Below are 15,648 nucleotides of genomic sequence, written 5' to 3' on the forward strand. Positions count from 1 at the left end.
TCCTCATAAAAGACCATAAAGAACACTTCCGTACCAGACCACAAACCAGGCTTATCAACCCCACCAGACCCGAAATTGGCAGAATCAGCAAAACAATTCTTGAAAGAATCAATAAACAAATCAAAAATAAATTCAACCTAACCCAGTGGATTAACACCGAAGACACCATTAATTGGTTCAAAAGAATACCTAACAAGAACAAGGCTGCATTTATTCAATTTGACATAGTTAATTACTACCCTTCTATTTCTAAACACCTTTTTGACACTGTCTTGGATTTTGCTTCTACCTTCTCCGATGTTCAACCATTTGAAACTGACATCATTCTGAAATGCCGTAAAACTGTCCTACTAAGCCAGGACTCTCAATGGACTAAAAAAGACCAACCTACCTCCTTCGACCTTGCGATGGGTGCTTTTGATGCAGCTGAGGCTACTGACTTAGTAGGCCTTTTCATCCTATATAATATCACAAAATTTATCCCCAACAACAACGTGGGACTTTACAGAGATGATGGCCTTATCATTGTTGAAAACGCAAGCGGCCCAAAGTGCGAAGGCATTAAAAAGAACATTATCAGGGAACTGAAGAATATGGATCTAAAGATTGAAGTAACTTCCAACTTAAAAACAGTAAATTTTCTAGATGTTACCTTTAACCTCCCTAATAATACTTATGAACCATACACTAAAAATAATACATACCCTCTATATATACACCCTATGTCCAACCACCCCAAACACATTATTAAACATATCCCTAAATCAATAGAAAAAAGGCTTAGCACAAACTCATCTAACTCCAGCATTTTTAACCTACACAAACCCTTCTTTGAAAATGCTTTAAAGGAATCTGGATATTCCAACCCTAATATTACATACTTGGACCCTAATAAACCCAACAATACAAATATGAATAACAGATCCCGCAAAGTCCTCTGGTTTAACCCTCCCTATAATAATATGATAAAAACTAAATTAGGTAAAAAATTCTTCATGCTTCTTAATCACCACTTCCCCCCTAGTAATATTCTACATAAAATTTTTAATAAGAACACTATTAAGCTTAGCTACAGTTGCACAAATAATCTAGAAAATAAAATTAAAAAACACAACAATAAAATACTAAATAACCACAACTATAATAACAATGGTCAAAATAATTGTAACTGCCTTAACAAACCCCAATGCCCGCTCCAGCAAAATTGTCTCTCAACAAATGTGGTTTACAAAGCAACTATTGCCCCTGCTGAAGACCCACAAAACAAAAAATTTTACATTGGCCTTTCAAGCACCACGTTCAAAGACAGATTTAGAGTGCATAAATGCTCCCTAAATAACCCCAACCACCCAAATAGTACTTCATTAACTAACCACTATCTACTACTTACCCGAAACAACCTCACCCCAATTATTAGCTGGGAAATTCTTAATAGAGCTAGTACCTGTAAATCACTAAACTCCCCATGTTATTTATGCTTAACTGAAAAATTACTGATTACTAATTTTAGAGATAGAGATAAACTTCTAAATAAAAAAACTGAAACCTCACTTAATTGTAAACATTATAAATCCCACCTCTTAAGCAACTTCTCACCCTTCTAATAATAACTATAACCCACCCCTAAAATCTAACACTAACGAATTACACACACCCTATTTACAACCTAAACTATATAGTCCCCCATTCATTTTAAAAGAACCCCTCCACAGAACCCCCACCTATTTATCCCACCATATTTTAGCTACATCTCTCTTTACCAAACTCATTTTTGTAACCCCCCCCTTTGCCTTAATCACTCCTTATGTCATTATTTAAAGGTTCTCGCCCCATAGTCTCTTATTGGCTATTTCCATAATCAGGTCTCGATTTCTATTATTTCAATTACGTACTTATCACAATTGGTATCCTTCGACTTGCCTCTCGGTCTATTATCTACTTGTTAACAACTAATCATTTACTTACCTTCTATTTTAATTAATTATTTAATTTACCATCTACATATAACATATATAATACGCTTTTCTCTTATATTTACCTCTTACTAATTCTTTCAATAATAATTATCATATTTTTTAACACGAAGCTTATTTACATATTTTTCGTATTTGTGTTTGTACATATACTCAAGCACATGCTTCTCCCCCATTGATGTGTGTATTTTTTACATGTGTACTCATGTGTATGTATTTGTGTGTTTTTGTTATCTACTTACTATCTACATTTATTAATAATTATATTAATTTTTATTATTTAATTAACTTACTTATATCCTTAGTTTTTTTACTTTATTAAATAAACCTATAACGTATAATTCACCTATTTACCCTTCTATTTCTCATTTCTTTCTTCCAACTTAACGCCCGACAATTCAAAAAACTATAAATAATAAATTAAAAACAAAAAATTAATTTTTTCAATTTCTCCCTGCCCAGCTAATTTATATATATATATATATGTGTGTATATATATGTGCACATGTATATATATATGTGTGTGTGCGTGTGTATGTGTGTGTGTTTGTATATGTATATGTGTGTGTATGTATGTATTTATATGTGTGTATATATATGTGTGTGTGTATATGTATGTATATATATGTATTTGTGTTTGTGCGTATCTTCTATATGTGTGTATATGTATGGGTTTTTTTTATATATATTTGTATTTGGTTACGTATCTTCTACATGTATATTTGTGTGTGTGTTTTTCTGTGTGTATGTGTTTTATTCACTTATTATAAATATCTCCCTAATAATTTTATGAATTTTATTATTTGATTAACTTACTGATATTCTTACCTATTTCTATATTAGTAAAATAAACTTGTAACTTATAATTCATTAATTTATATTTTTCTCTTTCTCTCTTTCCTTCAACTACAACGCCTGAAAATTTAAAAATTATTTATAAAATATTTTTCAATTCCCCCCCCCTCCCAGCTAATTTATATTTATATGTATGTGTATGTATGTATATGTATTTGTATATATATATGTATGTGTAAGTGTTTGCATCTGGATGTATGTGTACTTGCATATATGTTTATATGTGTATATATGCGTGTATTTTTACGTATCTGTGTATGTGTACATATATATATATGTGTTTGTATATGTATGTTTGTGTATATATGTATATGTATATATATATGTATATGTGTATATATATATATATATATATATATATATATATATATGTGTGTGATCACGCATGTGCTTTTCCCCCATTTACGTATGTGCATTTGCTGTACATATTTATGCGTGTGCTTATATTTGTGTGTTACTTATTAAAAATGTTTTTTTTTTTTTTTTTCTATTATTTAAGTTACTTACTTAAGCCTTCACCTATTTTATTTTATTTCACTAAAATAAACCTGTAATGTATAATTTCTACCTGCCCGGCTATTTATTTATATATATATTATATTTAATTATATATATCATTACACTATCAAAATAAACCTGTAAAGTATAATTCATTAACTTATTTTTCCTTTTCTTTTTCTTTCCATTTTATAAACAATAAATATCTTTCAATCTCTCTCCGCCCGGCTAAATTACTTTAAACCCCATTTTCAACCCGTTCCTTCACCTCTTTTATTTTATTTTATTAAAATAAACCTGTAACGTATTATTTCTACCTGCCCGGCTAATTTATTTATTATATTTAATTATATATATCATCACACTATTAAAATAAACCTGTAAAGTATAATTCATTAACTTATTTTTCCTTTTCTTTTTCTTTCCATTTTACAAACAATAAATATCTTTCAATCTCTCTCCGCCCGGCTAAATTACTTTAAACCCCATTTTCAACCCGTTCCTTCACCTATTTTATTTTATTTTATTAAAATAAACCTGTAACGTATTATTTCTACCTGCCCGGCTAATTTATTTATTATATTTAATTATATATATCATCACACTATTAAAATAAACCTGTAAAGTATAATTCATTAACTTATTTTTCCTTTTCTTTTTCTTTCCATTTTATAAACAATAAATATCTTTCAATCTCTCTCCGCCCGGCTAAATTACTTTAAACCCCATTTTCAACCCGTTCCTTCACCTATTTTATTTTATTTTATTAAAATAAACCTGTAACGTATTATTTCTACCTGCCCGGCTAATTTATTTACTATATTTAATTATATATATCATCACACTATTAAAATAAACCTGTAAAGTATAATTCATTAACTTATTTTTCCTTTTCTTTTTCTTTCCATTTTATAAACAATAAATATCTTTCAATCTCTCTCCGCCCGGCTATATTACTTTAAACCCCATTTTCAACCCGTTCCTTCACTAACATTAACTTTCCAACCTGTTGCCATGGTGATCCTTTAAATTAACTGTTACTTATGCCGTTATCAACAAAAGTAGCGTCTTTTAAGTTTAAACTGTTAAAAAACACGTATATAAGAATTTACACATAATTAATATTTAATTATAAACCCCTCTCTTTTTTAATACACTCCTACTACTTTAAACTCCAACGTCCTCTCCCCACCACTCCCCCTTCTTTTCTAACTCCCCTTTATCTACGATCTTTCCATTTTTATTTGACTTTATAACTTAGTCCATCTATGAATTCTGACGATGCTAGTTGGATTTTTCCTCTCTTTGAGGATTTTCCTCTAGTTGAAACAATTTGTAAACTCATTCTGGACTCATAGTAATAAATTTCCTATATATATATATATATATATATATATTCGCTGACATTCGAGCAAAAATGAAAAACGAGGAAAGGGGGTGTTTATTACAGACGGGGTCTGAGTCCAAACAGAAATTTAATCGGATTTGTCTGATGTTTTGGAGTTATTGTCTGCTGCTAGAGAGAAGAAAACGAAGAAACATCATTACTTGTTGGGTTTTGGTTTTGCTTGGAAGGAGAATATCTACTAACACACCACTTTTATACGCCGGTTCATCTTCTATATATATGAAAGCGAAAATGTGTGTATGTATGTATGTTCGCTTTTTGTGTATATCCACAAAATATTTTTTTTCGGCGGCTTCTCAAGGCCGTTGCTCATTTTAAAAACTTTTTATGTCACGTCGAAATCATAACTACGAAAGTGTATTTAATTTGTCCGACTTTGAAAAGCTAAATATTTAACATTTTTCGATCAGCACGTGTAGATTCACCTTTTTCGTATAATAAAAGCGAATCTAATATGAAGGTTGTTGCATCTTTCCCAGCGTGATCGCCGGAACGTCCAAAAGCAATCAGCTTTGATCAATGCGGTTTTTCCTTATATAAGACAATTGCTATTCAATTTGGACAATCCCCTTTCAATGGGGAGCTGGTCTCCCCCCTCCCATTATCTTGGGGAAGCCCAAATTGCCCCGCAGTAAATGAAAAAACGATGCCGCAGTGAAACAAAGTAAATAAACGCCAAAAAACTGCCCCGTCATCGAAGCGGCCACCTGTCAATCAAACCTCCTTGACTTGTCTCACTTTAATCGCTCTTGTAGCGTTGTCGCGGTAGCGCAGGTGTTCAGGCTCAATCTATGGGCCTCAAGGCTCCGGGATTGAGCCCATATGCCCCCCATCTTTTTTTTTTTAATCGCTATCGTTAAGTTTCCTTTTTGTTCTGATTTTCCTCCCCCCCACAAAAAAAAACCACACACACATACACCTACAAATACCAGGGCAACGCCGGGTACCCCCCCCCCACTAGTTTGTTTATATAAGGGACAGACTGTTAACGCCCTATTCTACGATTCTGTTTTCATTTTCTGTTTTGTTGCTTTGTTGTTTTGCTTTATTTTCAAACCTAACTCATTTTGAAAACCGAAAATGTTTTAACATATATTTTTGTAATAATCTATTATATAAATCTCACCTGTCTGTTTAAATATATGTATGTATGTATGTATGTACGTATGTATGTATGTATGAACCCTTTTGGGGGGTTAACGGCCAATTAGCACCGTGTGTGTTTGTGTGTATGTGTGTGTGCTGGGATGGAGAGGGCTCCCATAAGCCGTGGTGAAGGCAACCTTTCTAGGAGAAGCAAATCCTTGATTAAAAAAAAACATAAAGCGGGAGACCAGTACCCGCATTAAGCTGGTCTGCAGTTTAACTTGTTGCTGGCTATCTTGTTCTTGCTTATTGCTTATTGCTGGATCTCAACATTTTGAACCGAGGGAGAGAGACTTAGCTGTCGTGCAAAGCTAAGACTCTGTAAAATCATCTGTGTATAGATACTTCCTCAGGCATTTGTCTATAAAAATTGTCCTGTGGTGATGGAAGACATTTTTGGGCTCATGGACTTTAAGTGTCTGAGAGAGTGGCACTCGTCTAACAAGACGTTGAAATCATCATGTATGTATGCATGTCAACTGGGCAAATTTCTCCAAGGAGGGGTCGCTTTTTTCGACGATATTTTCGAAAGTCATCCACTGTTTTCGATTGACTAGCCTTAATTTAAACCTTCGCCACTTCCGGTTTGGCGATGGACGCAACAGCAAAAACGTTATTTTTTTCACGTTCTCCTCCTCCTCCTCCTCCTCCTTCGCGATACGGGTTCTAGCCTGCCTGCCTACTACCACTTTTTGTTTTTTATTGTCTGTTTGTTTGTTTTTATTTTTTTTATTTTTTGGGTTTTCTTTTCTTTTTTTTTTTTTTGCTCAACACACGCCCCCAAACACCCGGGCAACGCTGGACACTCAGGCTAGTCTATAATATAAATATCACCTGCATGTTTAAATGTATGTATGTATGTCTCGCAAAAACTTTCGACAGGGACGACGGATCCTGACAAGATCGGCATTATTTTGAAGCTCGATACCTCGGGCGACAAATATCGAAAAATTGAATTCACTTCGGTTAATTTCAACGTTTTTTACTTCCGGTCGTGTCATGATGTCAGATTTTCTTTCCGCATTCGCATCACGAGTTTGAACTTGCCTGTCTACTACCACTTCTTATTTATTTTTTTAATACCACTCTTCACCCTAACTTGTATTTTTCGAATCCTTCTCAACTGCTTCTACGTGTTTACAATACAACACAACCAATAACAAACACGTCTACAGATCCCCGAAAAATTTGGTTGAATCTATTCCCGAATAGTGTCTTTAAGAAAGTGTTTGTTGTCTTTTCCGATTAATTCTGGATTAAGGGCTCCTTCAGTTTTTGACAGATAATGGATACCCACGAAGAGGTGCCTGCACGTGCAATTTTTGTGGCAGGAGGTGTACAATCTCCAACAACACCTCTCCGTAGTCGACATTGTTAAATAATAGTGGCAAGTGAAATGTCTGTACAGGACGACTGGAAGCAACTTCCGAGATAAGCGGAGAGTACGTACAGAGCCTAGAATTCCCAAATAATCACCCATCTGGAACTAACCAGGCTCAACGTTGCTTAACTTTGGTGATCTGACGAGAACCAGTGTGTCAACGCGATTATGCCGTATATTACGATACAGCTAAAACAATAACAAACGTATGCAAAGGCTTATAAAATGTAGAATCTGTTGATGTCGACTAAAAAATAGAATATGTTCTCAGTTGTCTTTTTAATTCGCCGCTTCTATGGTGTTATCATGATCATAACAAATCCCAAGAACAATCGAACAATAATATATTTGTCTACATGAAATCTTGTCAGATATTTTATCTCAATTGCTTTTTGCTCCAAGAGATTGGCAAAATAAGACAAACACAACAAGGCCTACCTTAAAATTCAACACAAAATTTATTAGATCCTCGGTTGCAAAAAGGAATGCTCGTTTTGCCTCTGAAGAGAGCTGTTAACAACCTCGAAAAGTGATAGTCTTTTATCTTTAACAGGAACTGGAGGCAGGTTCATCTGTCTTCGAAGATCTGAGTTTACAGCTGTTTGGAGAGGATCGATATGATGCCTTCTGATGAAAACGATTCAATTCTCGCATTGAGACGATATTAGACTTAAATAATAAGTATTGATCCTAATCATTTAGGCTTAAAATAAAAGTCTAATCATTTAGGCTTAAAATAAAAGTGTAATCATTTAGGCTTAAAATAAAAGTCTAATCATTTAGGCTTAAAATAAAAGTCTAATCATTTAGGCTTAAAATAAAAGTCTAATCATTTAGGCTTAAAATAAAAGTCTAATCATTTAGGCTTAAAATAAAAGTCTAATCATTTAGGCTTAAAATAAAAGTGTAATCATTTAGGCTTAAAATAAAAGTCTCAAACAGGTGAACAGGAAGAGGTATGCAATAATCCTTATTCAGAGAGCTGGAGTTTCAGTCCTTCATCGTTCGCGGTATCTGTGGAATTGAAAAAGAAGAGACACGCATGCAAAAAGCCCGTCAAGGCGAACTTCGCAACAAATATAATCCACCAATCTGATTGGTCAAAAACAAATACAAGGCATGATGTGATTGTAAAATTTCTAAAAATCTATGTAAATGTTGTTTTCGACAGGAAATAGAAGGAAGTCTAATGTCTGCTGTCTTTTTAGACTCTTCCTGTACTGCTGCTATGTTACTATACACTTAAATAGGTGAATATTTGAAAATGCCGGGTGTTGTATGTAAATCGCGGTTCTAATAGCCTTGCAAACTAAGCAGTGATACCAATCAACAAATACAACAACAGTCTTGGGTCGTTTGTTGTGATCTGCACCAACCTGACAATGGCCAGAAAATTATAAATCGAATTCAGATTAAAATCCTTTCCTTCTCCCTTCCTTACTGTTCAGCCGTCTTCTTAGATAACCTGGCCCTACCTAAGTTACACTATGGCTTTGTCTCGCTATCAACTTACCCACAGTAGAATTTTCATTGTTCGTTGTTCTATCACTGTTGCTAAGCGACGATATGGGAAAAATGGCTTTACCGATGAAAAATAAATTAAGATAACGGTTTCGGTCATCGATTATCGGAAATTATCGGGAGTATTCTGAGAAATAAACTTAACTAAGATCACTCCCAGACTTATACATTAAAGTTCTTTAAATTTTAAAGAAAATTTGTTCAGCCATTTTGGAGTCTATAAGGAACGGAACGAACTCACACACACCCTCAGACAAAATTTCATTTTTATAATTGTAGATAGATTAGAGTATATATATATATATATATATATATATATATATATATATATATATATATATATATATATATATATATATATATACTAGCATTTCAGCCCGGCGTTGCCCAGGTGTTTAGAGGTGTGTGTCGAGCAAAAAAAAAAAGTGGTAGTAGGAAGGTAAGCTCGAACTCGCACCGCGAAGGAGGAAAAGAATGGAAAAAACGCGACGTCTTTGCTATTACGACCACCGCCAAACCGGAAATGACGTAGGTTTAAAATAAGGCTGGACAATCGGGGATCACTTTCGATAATATCGGCGAAAAAAAGCGACCCCCCCCTTTAGAAAAGTGCCCAGTTGAAGGTGAAGAAATTAATGTTTTTAGCCAATTTTTCGATATTTGTCGTCTGAAAGGTTAGAAACGATACTGATCTTGTGAAAATCCGTCGCCTCGGTCGAAAGTTTTAGGCAGACATGCAAATATACATGCATACATTTATTTATTGGTAACTCAACATTTCGACTCAAACCAAGCTTGCCTTATCTCTGAATAGTCTTCATGTAAAATTTCGAATGTTTAGACCAGAAATTGTCTGAGTAATTTGGTAGAGACCGCAGCGGTCATTTTTATTTTTAACTCTGACCCCTATTGTGACCCCGTAACCGATTACAAAGATTTTCCCAAATCTCAGTACCCTATATATCAAATTTCGAATCTGTAGACTGAAAATTAACAGAGATATTGTGTAGGGAAGTGTACATATACAGACAGACACACAGACAGACACTTTCACTTGACAAAATTTGATTAACGTAAAAACATGTGAAATGTGCATATATTTTTTCAAATGTAAAAAAGCGAGCATAAAAAGGCTGTTAAATGTGCACTCGCATACCAAACTGCCTTGTCACAGTGTAGTATTGGCGAAAAATTTAAATTAGACGAAAAACAAGTAGTTTTCCAAAATATAAACCATGTAATTCCATATGTTATCACGGGTGGCCATTTTGTACGCATAAGCGTGCACATGTGGCCTACGCGCGTGCGTTACGTTTTTCGTCTAATTTTAATTTTTAGCCAATATTACACTGTAATGCGAAAAAAAAGCAGATATTTGTCTCCCTTTATTTCAACTGTGAAAAACATGTGATCTTATTTTTGCGTACTTGCTTAAAAAAGTATTTTATTTAAAAAGGACATGGAATATAAAATATAAATATAGATAAATTCTTAACAATGAAGAATGGAAGTACTCATTGAATAGTATTTTTATAGGTAAGTAATTTTTTGGGATTTATATATATTTTTTATAATCAGAATAAGTAAAATTTCGTTGATTTTCTTTAAATCTTTTTAAAGAAAACCGAATTAAAAACACAAATATTGCATAATTTGCTATTAAATCTGTTATTTTTTTTTTTTTTGTCTTTGCTCCTTTAATTGAAAAAAAATTAGGGGTTGAATTACATTTTCAAGTAGTTATAAGCTTCGAAAGATAGTAAGTTGAATTATTAAAGTTCTTATTACGTCATTTTTAATGACCACTTCTAATACACATACCCATTCTAGCATAACAAATAATGACCAAACGGGTCACTAATCGTCTAGTATACTACTATACTGTGAGTTGCTTATTTGTTTTTCATCTGGTTACCATGCAATTATTTCATCTCATTAACTTTTATCCTTGAATGACATTCGACCTTGATAAATGGTGAACCTTCAGTAAAAAAAAAAAAAAAAAAAAAAAAAAAAAACTTGCATTAAAACATTATTTTCTTTTTCTTTCAGTTTGAAGTCTTGTGCGTCTGGAAGAAGGAAATCGTATGAGCAGACAAGGTTATTGATCTTTCTGAACGAAGAAATCACGCTGATCGACTGGTCTATTGAGCTCGGATTTAAAAAAAAACACATCAACCGGAAGTGATGGCTTTTGATTGGGGAAAACGTGTCATTGCCATCGCTGTCGTCCTCCACATGGCCTACTTTCTAGTGGAAATATGCCTCAGTGTCTGGACCAATTCGGTGGCATTACAGGCCGATTCTTACCGAATTCTCACTGACGGGTTAGCTCTTACCGTTGGGCTCGTCACAATGTTGGTAAGTTTTACGTGAGCATTCATATTCTCCAATTACAAACATTTTTGATATACACACATAAAAAGAAGTGTTGCCTGGAAGTGATCACTATTTTTTTTAATTTTCTTATCAGTTTGTTAAAGCTGGGGATGGAACATCCTACCGGATGACAGACATTCACCTGCTCTAATATATTTAAACCGAACGATCTTTTTAAGATTCTAATCGTTCTTGTAAGTGCAATTGCTTGAGTCTCTCTTGCACTTGATTCACCTGGTATATTTTCCAGGTAGTTTTTGAAATTTGTTTTAATGAGTTCAGTTTCTCCAATAATTACTAGAATGATTGAGATTTTCCTAAGATTCTAATTTCTTTTCATGTCGCAAATAAGACATTGGTGTTTCGTTGTTTTTACCTTTCCAGCTCTATTTAACCCAATATCATAGGGGACACTGACATCTACTAAGACTGCTTCTTTCACCTTCCATCCCATATTACTATGTCAGGTTTCAAAGCTCCGTTTTCTAGCTACGTAGCTGTAAGAATTGCATAGTTATAGTGGATGGTGTATGACTTATTTCCAACTGTTCTTTCTGGTAAACATGATCCTATGAATGCTGTTGCATTTGATATTCAACTTTTTACAGATTGTCCAGTGGAGATATTTGCACACACCATTGTGTCAAATTGTATCGTTATCATCTCCCAGCAGAACCTTCCAGCTGAGTGTTAGGTGGCTCACACTCTCTACTTCTGTGTGGCAAAGCGTGCACTTGTTATCATTGCTGAGATCACTCATCTTCTTAAAAGTATTGGTCATCAAATCTTGATCTTGATCAGCCATTAAAATCCTCTCCTGATCATAATGGAGCGATCATCTTTTTAGCTTTCTTTATCTATGTAGTCTTCCATTTTTTGGGAGGGGTGCAATGGGAGTTTTTTTGTGTATTTTTAGCGACTCTTTTCGGCTATTTCCGTAGCAGATTTGTTTTCTGCTTCTGTCTTGTTTGTAATACAGTTTTGTCCTAAACGCTTGACCAGTTTCATGATAGAAGCTGGAAATTGGAAGTTCCGTAGCAGGCTTGTTTTCTTGATTCTGTTTCATTTGTAAGACAGTTTTGTCTAGTCCAAAATATTTGGCCAGTTTTGTGATGGAAGTTGTTCTGCTGGCTCTTGTTTCGTGATGTTGATGTATTATTTTAAGATTTGGATTTTGGGAGCTCATCAGATATTGCCCGGTGCTCACAATTGTGACACGATACTGATGGTTAATTTCTGCGAGGCTTATAACTCCTGCTCCTCTGGACAGACACAACCTAGGAAGATACCTGGTTTCTGTATATTATTTTGTACAGTGTCAATATCTTCGCGTTTTAGTATCTAGTCTGTTTATATCCCTTTGTAGCCAGTCATTCATGCCAAAACTATGCTCTAAGAGGCATGGGAAGTTGGTTAATGTCAGTTATGTTGTTTTTATTTGTAAGCTATTTTATAGATTTGCCTTACACAGCGTATATATTTACCGCCAATTTTCCTCGAATCTTGGCATGCTGCATAGGATCGCTCTCTTCTATGTCAATGTGAGAAGACACTAATGCAGCACAAACATCGGGCACATTCCATTAAACTACGTGTAAAACAAAGATCACACCAAACAAAAAAAAAACAGAAGGTATATAATAGATAATAAATCCATAGAATATATACATATGTGTGTGTGTGTGTGTGTGTGTGTGTGTGTGTGTACGACGCTACTTTTTTTTATTTAATTAAGTATATTTCAATATAAAATGATAATAAAAACTATTGTTTTTCAATTATTTTCTTGTAAATAAAATCCTTTTTTTATTAAAAAGTTTATTTTCAAGTAGATAAACATTTATCATTGACTAATCGAAAACAATTTGTTAGTTGTTGGCTATTCGAAAGATCAACAACTTTTTATTGGATGATTGATTTTTTTTATTTTAATTACGTACATTTCCATATTTTCTTGTAAATAAATATAAAATATTTATATTGTTGTCGAAGTTTCTGATGCATTCCATTCATTTATTAACAGTACTTTTCCACCGTAATTGTTTCACCTGCATTAAAAACTGTAATGGATGAAACAGGTCGCAGACCACCAAACAGTCAGCATGACTTTTTGGTGCAATTCTGGTTTCGGCAAGTGTCGTGGAGCTTTCTCGGCATCTAACCACTGAGCTGAGCTGAGCTGAGCTTCGCCGGTTGTCGTAAAGAACCCACTTTTCATCGCAAGTCACAACTCGGTCGAGAAACGGGTCGTTCTTGTTGAGTAAAAGAAGGGAACATGACACTTCATAACAGCGTTTCTTTTGGTTGTCGTTCAATTCGTGAGGCATCCATTTATCAAGTTTTTTTTTATCTTTCCAATGTCTCTCAAGTGGTTGGAACTCGTCGTATATGTTACGTGTTTTTTTTAGAAGCAAGTTTTTGAATAGTTGTGCATGGATTGGTTTCGACCAAGGCTCTTAATTGATCGTGGTCAGCATCCGATGGCCAACCACTACGCTCATAATCTTCAAAACTCTCGTCACTGCCACGAAATTTCTGAAACCACCATCGTGCTGTGCGTTCAGTAGTGATTACTCTGACAAACGCTTCGTTGATATAGCGAGCTGGTTCAACAGCTTTTCGGCCTAGCTTGAATTGAAATAAGAAAATTGTTCGAATTCCCCCCCTCCATTTTGTATTCAGCGTTTTGAAAAGAAGACATAATTATTTTGAAACGATTGTAATTTAAACAATTACAGAGAGGGAGAGAACGAAAATGATATATAAAGTAAAGGTATTATAATGAAACCTTATTTAAAAATACATCATTTGAAATGAAAATTTAAAAATCCGCAAGAACTTTCTTGTCAACCTTATAGTTTCTACTAAATTCTAAATTGTGTCTTTCTTCCGGGCCCTTACAGCACTTTCTAAACAGAAAGGCAGTATTTTTTTTTTGTTTGTTTGTTTGTTTGTTTGTTTTTTTTTTTTTTTTTTTTTTCTTCCGGGCACTACAGCACTTTCTAAACAGAAAGCCAGTATTTTTTTTGTTTTTTTTGTTGTTTTATTTTTTTTCTTCCGGGCCCTTACAGCACTTTCTAAACAGAAAGCCAGTATTTTTTTTTTTTTTTTTTTTCCGGGCACTACAGCACTTTCTAAACAGAAAGCTATTTTTAACATAAGGGGAGGAAACGCCGCGTTTTGAATTAATCGTTTGGTAGACTTCGTTTTGGCATGTTCGGCAGGATACATAAGCAACCAGAGGATACCAACACAAAGTTGCCTGGAATTGGGTCTTAAACTGGATATATACCAATTATCCATTATTTATTTATTTATTTATTTATTTATTTATCTATTTTTAATCTTTTCCTGTAATAACAGGTCGGTGAGGATCGCAGTGACAGGAACACTTACGGTTGGGATCGGATCTATGTGCTGGGCGGTTTCATCAGCTGCACCCTAACGTTCGCCTTGTTCTTCACGGTGGCCACCAGTGCCATTCAGCGGCTGGTCGAAATCGAAGAATTAAATGATCCTTTCCTGATTATCATGATGGGAACGGTCGGCCTCAGCCTCAACATTCTCTGCCTCGTTCTATTCGGTTCACAATCGTATGCCCACGTACTGCGGGAGAAGAAGCTCCGGAGGAAAGTGGACGATGACAGGTTGGAGATTTACAGTCTATGCAGCCAGGACGACTACGAAAACGACGATGAGGAAGCGAAGGAACTGAATTCAAACGAAAATAAACAAGGTCAGCAAAAAAAAAAGAAAAAGATTTCCGTCCATAATTGTTTATTTATTTATTTATTGTGGTTAATACGCCTAATCAAAGGTTTTAAGTTTGACAAATTAAGGTACGACAAATGTACGATTAGGTACGACAAACGTATGACAAGGAACAACTGCTCCTGCTGACCTTCTATTCGCATTATATTTACACACGACAAATTTAGTCACGCTAGACAGGGCAAATTTAGGCATGACAAATTTAGGCGCGATAAATTAAAACACAACATATTAAGGCACAACAAATGTATGACAAGGTACAACTGTTCGTGTTGAGTTTCTATCCGTGTGATATTTTGGAATTATAAATTTAGACATAAACATTTTAGGCACGAAAAAATTTTCCTGGTGATTTATTTTTTTTTTAATAAAAATTAAATTTGAAATAAGAATTTAAAATAAAAATCTTTGTAAAAATAAATGAGTTATTTTTTTTTCAGATTTAGAGAGAATAATTAAAAAATACAATATTTCTTTACTTTTTTAAAATCATAATAGTTTTTTGTTTTGTTTTATATAGTATCTTTTTTTTATAATAAATGTTTAGCAAAAAATGAGAATAAAAAAGTAAATATATATATATATATATATATATATATATATATATATATATATATATATATATATATATACTTTTTTATTCTCATTTTCCAGTACCCTGGGGCAGGAATGTGAGAGAGAAGGAGAATGAGAAGTGGAGCAATTATGCTCCATTT

The 15,648-nt window shown here is 33.9% G+C and overlaps 1 protein-coding gene across 4 annotated transcripts in view; it reads left to right on the top strand.

Moving 5' to 3' along the window:
- LOC145266436 (uncharacterized) overlaps nucleotides 1–15,648 on the top strand; it is a 69,855-nt gene that overhangs the window by 36,311 nt on the left and 17,896 nt on the right. For all 4 annotated transcript variants that reach the window (XM_080122112.1, XM_080122109.1, XM_080122108.1 and 1 more), the window contains 2 exons: nucleotides 10,835–11,143; nucleotides 14,525–14,897. In XM_080122112.1, coding sequence (XP_079978238.1) covers nucleotides 10,970–11,143; nucleotides 14,525–14,897 — 547 coding nt within the window. In that variant the 5' untranslated portion in view covers nucleotides 10,835–10,969. The remainder of the gene's footprint in view (nucleotides 1–10,834; nucleotides 11,144–14,524; nucleotides 14,898–15,648) is intronic.

This window comes from Euprymna scolopes, chromosome 41 (assembly GCF_053919585.1).
Source record: "Euprymna scolopes isolate OS-2025 chromosome 41, ASM5391958v1, whole genome shotgun sequence".
In the NCBI taxonomy this organism is placed as follows: Eukaryota; Metazoa; Mollusca; class Cephalopoda; order Sepiida; family Sepiolidae; genus Euprymna; species Euprymna scolopes.